We start from the raw sequence: 8,666 nt of genomic DNA, 5'->3' as shown, positions 1-8,666 counted from the left end.
CAAACAAAGCAGCGTTGTAAGTGGCAGAGGAAGGGAGAAGGAAAGTCAACACATTCTTGGAAATAAGATGTGCCTTTTAGATTGAACTGGTTTGTTTTTGCTTCAGACACAAAAATATTACTTTGCTCTCAGGCTTACAATGAAAATCCCTCCTAGGCCATGGAACAAATCTAAACTTCAGAGGAAACATTGTATTTAGAATGACAAGGAGCTAGCAAAACTTCCTTTGCTATTTGTTGTTTTTAATACAGGACTCCTCAGAGGAGGTCAGTTAGCTTAAGAAGGAAGCTTTACATAGACTTAGAGCCGGTTTCCCTCAGCTGCCACACTGTAGCTATGGTAAATGTATTTTAAAAGCTGGATGTCTGCAACATTTCCGGAGGACTTTACCTCAAAGTGTTTATAGGAGTATGTTCTCTCCCCCTCCCCCTCTCCCAACCCCCCCCCACACACAGACACACTATTTTCCATGCATTTGTGTATTACACCTTTGCAATTTGATGATAAAACTTAGCATAAACCCTGCCAATTAAGTAACTCATTTTCCAAATGTTGCTTCCCGGGACTGCAGACGTCTGGTGGGATGTTACAGGAACTGGTCCTAGGTCAATATTTAAAGCACAGGAAAGCTCTGCATGGTCAAATCAATGGAACTTTCTTGTTCTCTGTTTCTGTGTTGGCGTGTGTTCCAAGCAAAGGTTCAAGTAGAAAAATTTGGGCATCCACTTGTCTTCTGTGAATATATAACCTGACTGTTAAGTCTGTGTTGAATATAAGGTATATTGCATAGAGACCAATATTGATAGCACACACTTAACCATCTCTGCTCTCAAAGAGCTTGCATTTTAATTAAGAAGCTGGTCCTCAATATGCATTCTGTGATATAACAATATAGATCAATATGTTCATAATACATAACACCAAAGCAAGAACATTCACCCATGATTTAGCAGGAGAAAATAGCATATTTCATTCTTACATTTTAACTGTCTGGATATCCAGTTATAACACTTCACTGCTATGTCTTACTGTATAGACAAAGGAATATATAAATTTGTATGATTTGTGTTTGTTTCAACTCAGACTTTTCAGAGATTACCATTTTCTCATGAAAGGGTATATTTTATGAAGAAAATAGGAATATATATCAATCAATATATTGCCACTGAATCTTTGCATCCAAGAACAGTCTCCCCTCCCCATTATTACTCTTCTCCGTTTCTTGAAAGAAAACACTAGGGAATGAATTAATGAATCAGTGAAAGGGGAGATCAGGGTGCTTATATCACGTTATTAATTCATTTGTATTTATGTGCATTTTATGTAAATGCTGTGAACTTGATTAGAAGAAAATATCTCTACCCTGTCATTCCCATGAGAAGCAAAAATAGTATCTAAGTTGGCGGGGGGTGATCTGATTTTTGTTTTTATTCTTTTCTTTTAGGATACTAAGGACCTGGGAGGCTGGACCTTCCAGCACTGCGGGCAGTGATAGACAACTTAGGATGAAGTAAAAAAAAACAAACGGGGGAGAGGGGTGGGTGGGAGACGGGGAAGATTCCATGGGAGGAACAAAAAAATAATGAAGCACTCTCTCCACTAGAACCTTTAGATACAGTTTTTAGTAACCTTCAGCAGGGGGCGCTCCGAAATTGTTGCAACTTTCCGGACAGCTCCCTAGACTTGACCCTCTAGAAAATCTTAGTGTGTTTCCGGCTTTTCTCAGTTGCAGAGACTCGTAAGTTTTCGGCAGTTTCCGGGAAAACTCGGGCACTCCCGCGCCTGGCTGGCTGGAGAGATCGCCCGGTGCGGAGGCGCAGGGTGTCGGGCTAGTTATGGCGTCCCCATCTCGGAGGCTGCAGACTAAACCAGTCATTACTTGTTTCAAAAGCGTTCTCTTGATCTACACTTTCATCTTTTGGGTGAGACACGGGAACGGCTGGGGAACCCTGGCTTAGGTGGTGGGTGTGACCCGGAGCAGAGAACCTCAGGTCTGGAATGGGATGAGGTTTGGGCGGCTGTGGTTCAGGAGACCCTGGCGCTGGCGACTTGTGGCCTAGGCCATAGTGACGGGTCTCCGAGATTGGAGCCGGGGCGTTGTAGCATTGGTGCTGGGGTCTTGATGTGAAATGCCTGGTTGAAGTGGGACCCAGATGTCTTAGGAGATCGAGGTCAGAGCGAGAGAGATGAAGAACGGAGTTAAGACCCTTAGAGCACAGGAGGTGTCCCTGAACCGCGGAGAGGAGAAGCTTCTCTCCTTCCCATTGAGGGGTCTTTTGCATAATAATATCTCTCTTTTCATTGCTTCATAAGAGGGGAGTTTTTCACAGGTAAGTATGGTGTGATCCTATTCCTGCCGGTCTATCCTTGGCTTTTCTTTTGTGTACCATCCCTTTGTATCCCCATCCCCAAATTGGGGATGGGGGATGCAAGAAGTTTCTGGAATCCAGAAACGCTTTTTACCCTCCCCCTTACAAGATGGCTTTCTTTCTCAGACTGGGGTAAATTGCTTGAGGAAATTTTGATCTCTAGACACGTATGCCATGGGGTATGTGTTTTACACAGAAAAACAGATGGATATATGCAATTTTGAGAAGATGCCTTGTCCACACGCTTCCTTTATTTGCAGAACCCTTTCCTGCCTTGTCAGTACCTGCCCCCCACCCCCTTATCCTAGCCACCGCGCTGTGGCAACCAGACTGCTAAATTAATTCTCACATGCATTGTGTCTTGTCTTAGACACTTTCTGAGTTTATGATAGAAGATACAAGCTTGAATAGTGCCTAATTGTTTCTTTCTCTGATTTCTCATGTAGATCACTGGTGTTATCCTTCTTGCCGTTGGCATATGGGGCAAGGTGAGCCTGGAAAATTATTTTTCCCTCTTAAATGAGAAGGCCACCAATGTCCCTTTTGTGCTCATTGGCACGGGCACTGTCATTATTCTCTTGGGCACCTTTGGTTGTTTTGCTACCTGTCGGGCCTCGGCATGGATGCTGAAACTGGTGAGTCCCTGATTTCTTTAAACTAGTCTTGATTTCCCTAGAAAAGTCTTAGATGTTCTAGCCTTGTGTCTTCATTTCTCAGAACTGACCATAGCTGTTCACACTTTTCTCCATTCCTTATGGAAGAAACTAACAGGCTTCCATATTTAAGTAGACTGCATATTTGATACTGCTTTCCTTGTTCTTTGCAACAAAAATACGTTGAACTGATTGCTCAGAATTCCAACCATCTCTCCTATGTAGCTGCGATGAGTCTTATTTATACTAACTTGAACTTTATTTTTTTATTTTAATTTTTACCCCACAGTATGCGATGTTTCTGACCCTCATTTTTTTGGTCGAACTAGTTGCTGCCATTGTAGGATTTGTGTTCAGACATGAGGTAAGCCCGACTTAGACAATCATACTGTGTTCAAATTTACTCCTATCTCAGGTAGCCTAAATAGTGCAGTTCGACAGCTTTCATTCATTTTAAACCCCACTTCAAGCTCTATTTCAAGCTAAGCTTTCAATCTGCATCTGAAAATAGTGAATTTCTAGTAAAAACTCTGACATACTTTTAATGTGAATGAACATTCAAAAATTTGTAGGATGATAATCACTAGAAGAAAATGATACCACAATCACACTAATTTCTAGTTGTAATTTGGTGCATAAACACCTATTAAAGTGGAGCTTAATAACATTACTAAGGGGAAAGTAAAATACAGCGTTTATAACAAAATTAAGACCTCATAAGTCACATTTTGAAAAGATATAGTTAATGTAAATCATCAAAACATTAAGAGTCATATATTAAAATCCAGGAGGCATGGCACTACTGAGAAGCTATTCATCAAGTAGGAAGGGTGTATTTGAGTGCCATTTGAACTGTTAGTGCAGTCTTTCAAAGGAAAAGTTTGCAACTCGATTCGATAGGCGTCAGACTTTTACGTGGAGAAAGATTTAGGCACATGCTCTTACAGCACCTTGAACTTGTAGGCATTATGTTGTAACGTTTTGTTTAATAGCCCTTTCAGCCAAACTATATCCCTTAAGAGACCGGGTTGGACCATGGAAGTTTATTACCCCACACATTAAAGATAGAACTATTGGCCAGTCCTAAGAATTTCTTATTTGATAGAGAAACGCAAAGTAGTTTCTAGAATCTTTGTTTATTGGCATTTCACTTTTCCCATACAGATCAAGAACAGCTTTAAAAGTAACTATGTAAACGCTCTGAAGGAGTACAACTCCACAAGGGATTATAGGAGCGAAGCTGTAGACAAGATCCAAAGTACGGTAAGTGGTTAGAGCTGGTGCTCTTTCAGGAGTGAAGCACATTCTTTATTGCCTCAGAGGAAAGGATGGAGCTGGGCAGCTAGGTGTTTCCTACTATGGAAAAGTAGTGTGGGGCGATACTGCATAGCTGTGTGCTGGTCTACCAACGTGTCCTTGTTCCCTTCCTCTCCACTTACATCATAGACAAATACTGTTAGTGCCAACTACAACAGCGCAGGAAAGCCAGTTGAATACTGTCATGCTTATCGTTGGAATCAAATGCCAGTCTCTTGGATATTAAGAAGAGAAATCCTCGAGTATATTAGTGTATTGCATATTGTTTGGTCCCATAGCACAATAGAAGATGACGGAAGGTGGAATGTCTGCCTGCAAACCAGTAACATGAATGACTACAAATGCTTTTAACAATTTTTTCTCAGTTGCATTGTTGTGGTGTCACCGACTGTGGAGATTGGGAAGATACTAATTATTATTCAGAAACAGGATTCCCCAAGAGCTGCTGTAAGCTGGAAGGTTGTACTCCACAGAGAGACAAAGATAAAGTCAACAAAGAAGTAAGGACCTTCTTAGGACTTTTGATCTGATGGTATTTGAGGATTTAATGGAATATCAAAAGGACACAAGTGTTAACTCGCATGAATAGACTTCATCTGAAGTTTGTAGGGGAGCTGGTACTTCATTCCATACAACTAGGAAGTGAATGCCCAATGCTTAATCCAGAAGGTGGAACTAGTTGTGACTAGGGGTGGATGCACGGGCTAGATTTCAGTACAATGGTAGTCAAAGGCTAGTAGCTGCCAAGACCATCTTCTGTGGACAGCTGAGTGATCAAAGCAGTCATTGCCAGGAAGAACAGCACAGCTTTTCTTGTTTTGTACTCAATGTCTTTTCCTCTGCCATTAGGGTTGTTTCATAAAGGTCATGACAATTATAGAATCAGAAATGGGAGTCGTTGCTGGAATTTCTTTTGGAGTTGCTTGCTTTCAGGTAAGTTTTTTTTGCTCTTTGGAAAATCTCTTATTCTTGTAGTTATAGGAGAAGGGTTTTTTACTTTTTTTTTGAGACAGAGTCTCACAATGTAGTCCTAGCTGGCCTGGAACTCAAAATGTAAACCAGGCTGTCCTCGAACTCAAGAAGATCTAGCTGTCTCTCCCTCTCAAGGGATGTAATGAAAGGCATGTGCCAGCATACCCATCTCAGTTTCACTGTTAAGACATGAAGGTTTTACTTCAGGGGACTGAACAGTGAGGACAATGTAAGGGAAGTCTTATTTCTCACAAAGCAGCCAGTTATCCATCACAGGATAGCAACGCTCTGGCTTATCTTTTGGTGATGTCATGGGACTTACTTTGGGTGTATATTATTGATTTTGATTTGTAATTGAGTCATTTAGTTTATTGTTTAAGTGGAGGGTTTTTTGATTCATATTTTACACAAATACAAATAAATCTAAATTTTAATTCCCATTGTCATAGCCAATCATGCCTTGAATCTATAAATGTAAGACTTAGAATTTAATCCTACCAGTAAGTATACAACATACATATATGCATATGTGGGGGGGGCTTAAACAAGAGTCTTAACCAATTGTATGCAAGCATTCTACCACTGAGCCACATCCCAGGTCCAGTATGTATTTTCTGAAAGTAGTTAACTGTGGGAAGACACAATATTCTTATAGTTGGTCAAAAGATGAATTGATAGGAATCTTGGTTTTACTCTGTGGTCAGTATTAGTCAGGGTTCTAAAACTTTATTATAAAGTCTTTTTTTCTGGGCTACAACTGGCTGGCGGGTTGTAAATAGGTCCCACCAGTCTCCATTTCATATGTGCCTGTTATCTAGTCACGTTATAGACTGAATTTTTCCCGAGTTGTGCTGCTCACTGTAGCATCAAAAGTTTATGTGATTTGGAGTGAATTTTTAAAGCTTTTATTTGTTGTTTTTTTACCTTAAGCATGATAGAAGTAAGACTAACAGGCTAGTTCCAATATATTTTTAAAGTCGCATTTCTTACTATCTAAATCTGCACCACCAGAGCGGCTACTAGCCACCTTCATTCTGAGGAGTAGATAAGATTAAAACCCCAGTTGTTCTAACTTTGTTAAAGTCCTCTACAGCCACAGAAGTCTAATGTCTGTTGTATTGAACAGCACAAGTACATCCAAGAAATTACTTGTTCACATTGGTTGGGATTTTACTTGATGTGTATTATAAACAATACCCTCATTTGCTTTTCAGTAGCTGACCCATGACTCTTGAATTTTCCCTTTAGTGTTTGTTGTGAAGTTCTGGGTCATGGTTAGTAGTAAGGCTTTGTAGATTCTTTGAATGTGATCTAGGCACTGAAGAAGTAGCTAATTTCGTCATGTAAGGGAAACTCAAGGAAGAAAATCATCGATGAATTACAAATAAGATTAGGATACACTCATATCCTGAGCACTTTGATTTCTTTATATGTGTGTGTTTTAAATTTTGTTCTTATTTTCTCTCCAGCTAATTGGAATCTTTCTCGCCTACTGCCTCTCTCGTGCCATAACAAATAATCAGTATGAAATAGTATAAGCAGTATACACATGGGCTTCTTCCTCTCCAACTTTAAGGTGTGTTCAGTTTGGTTCTTAACCCTGTTCATATTGATATTATGGTAGCTTGTGCATAGGAATTATGAACTGTTTTCCAAGGTGTTCTCTAGTAGCTTGTTTAAGTCTTCTTGTTACTGTGTAAGCACTGTTTAGGCAGGTCGTGTTTCTGTCTGCAAGACTGGTCTGAAAGTATTAGTTAATCCGTGCTTGCTTTTTCAAGCATTTGTTCAATAGAAGAACTTGTTGGATTTAAGTGCTCACCTCCACATGCCAACCTAAAGATCCCAAGAGGTCTCCTTTCTCATGTATTTTGACCTAGAGTGGGGAGAAACAAAGAATCTAACCATGAGTTTTAATTCATGAAGTGTTAGGGGATATATGCCCTGCTCTTGACTAATGTTGGCATTGCCCCTAGATCGTAATTTTCATTTACCATACAGTCTTAGTGCTTAAAGTGTTGCTTGGTAGAAATATATTTCTGATAGACTAGATTTAGGTGAATTAAGTTCATCTGGCTTAAACCAGAAACCAGATATGGGGGGGCAGTTGTTACTGGTTGAATCAATATCTAGTGTGCCTGTCATATTTTAACTGGGAGCACATAGGGAGGTCGTCATTAGTGGGAATAGACCAGAATGTGGGGAAATGCAAGTGATGAAATTTAGGTAATAACTAAATTAACCTTTTTTTCTTTAATTTTTGGATATTAAGGTTACCCTTGCGAGTTTTAATAACGCCTGGATGGAGACTGACATCTTATTAGCCTGGAGAACTATACCAGTAGACTGATTCAATCAAGATATTTGTGTATTGTGTTCTATGTCCACTCTCTGTCCTATTCTTACATGCCTGGATCTGAACACTGGAAGAGCTAGTAAATTGTAACTGAAATAATGCCCCATGTTTCCCTTGATTTTTATTTCTCAGTGTAGTGGCTGTAAACGTGCTGTGAATTTGCCATTTTGATACAGTGTTGATGGCAATTTAACCCCTATGAATTTGCTGTTGATCTAGTATGACAGAAAATTGGCTTCCCTGGGTGGGCCTCTTGCTAGTCAAGAATCTGTGGCTTGATTGTATAATCTGCACCAAGAAGGAAAATGTTTCATTAGTCTCTGCTGATAGAGCCGTGTTGTCTAATTTCTTTCCAGGTAGTCATCAGTAGTGCCCATCATTAGTATTCCTGGGGGGTGGTAACCGTCTCAGGCTTTGAGTGCAGGGCACTAAGACTTAAGCAGCACTGCCCACATTCTGTGACACATGAGCTTTCAGCACACAGTGTATGTATTTTGTCTCCAAACTAAGGCATTTAGACTTCGTGATTTGAAAGGTTATTATTACTTTAATGGTATCAGAACAGTTGTATTTTCTTTATGAATTTAATGGAACTTATCTTGATTAACTTTAGCTAGGTTTTCCTCACCAGGCTGAAGTAATAGTTCACATCAACTGTCACCATCTTGGTTAATTTTAATAGTGTTTGTTTTGGCTTGTATCCTTGATTAATAAATATAAATCCTTTACACAATAAACACTGCATTTCCTCTAAAAGCATTTCCTCTAAAAGCATTGTTCTAACTTTTATAAAATGTCCCGGAATGGTTGTTTTCCACTAAGAAAGTGAAGCCCCGCATTTCCATGTGTAGCCCCACTTTTAGGTTAGGGATGAAAGGTAAGCCAAGGCCTTGACTCTGTTATTAAAAAAGGAGTACTGTCTAAAAATAGTGTTTTCTATGATAAAAATCACATTCCAAGTCATTAAATAAAGTGTACTTAGCATTTTCTTAAGAGATCAGA

General features: G+C 39.7%; 1 protein-coding gene across 1 annotated transcript; it reads left to right on the top strand.

Annotated features, from left to right (window-relative positions):
* Positions 1-1,711: 1,711 nt before the first annotated feature.
* On the top strand, positions 1,712-8,401 carry Tspan6 (tetraspanin 6). Its single transcript, XM_038316723.1, has 8 exons — positions 1,712-1,922; positions 2,816-3,004; positions 3,312-3,386; positions 4,187-4,285; positions 4,705-4,839; positions 5,189-5,272; positions 6,781-6,887; positions 7,581-8,401. The coding sequence occupies exons 1-7, from the start codon at positions 1,836-1,838 to the stop codon at positions 6,847-6,849; spliced, it is 738 nt and encodes a 245-aa protein (XP_038172651.1). The 5' UTR covers positions 1,712-1,835; the 3' UTR covers positions 6,850-6,887; positions 7,581-8,401.
* The last annotated feature ends 265 nt before the right edge of the window (positions 8,402-8,666 follow it).

This window comes from Arvicola amphibius, chromosome X (assembly GCF_903992535.2).
Source record: "Arvicola amphibius chromosome X, mArvAmp1.2, whole genome shotgun sequence".
NCBI classification, from domain to species: domain Eukaryota; kingdom Metazoa; phylum Chordata; class Mammalia; order Rodentia; family Cricetidae; genus Arvicola; species Arvicola amphibius.
Note: the sequence above shows the minus strand (reverse complement) of the source record. Positions and strands in the feature narration are given on the sequence as shown.

Bases quoted from the DNA above. Each gene is read 5' to 3' on its own strand.
- Tspan6 (XM_038316723.1), top strand. From the start codon at position 1,836: ATGGCGTCCCCATCTCGGAGGCTGCAGACTAAACCAGTCATTACTTGT. The intron at 1,923-2,815 runs GTGAGACACGGG...TTTCTCATGTAG, and splicing joins TCTACACTTTCATCTTTTGG to ATCACTGGTGTTATCCTTCT. The intron at 3,387-4,186 runs GTAAGCCCGACT...TTTCCCATACAG, and splicing joins GATTTGTGTTCAGACATGAG to ATCAAGAACAGCTTTAAAAG.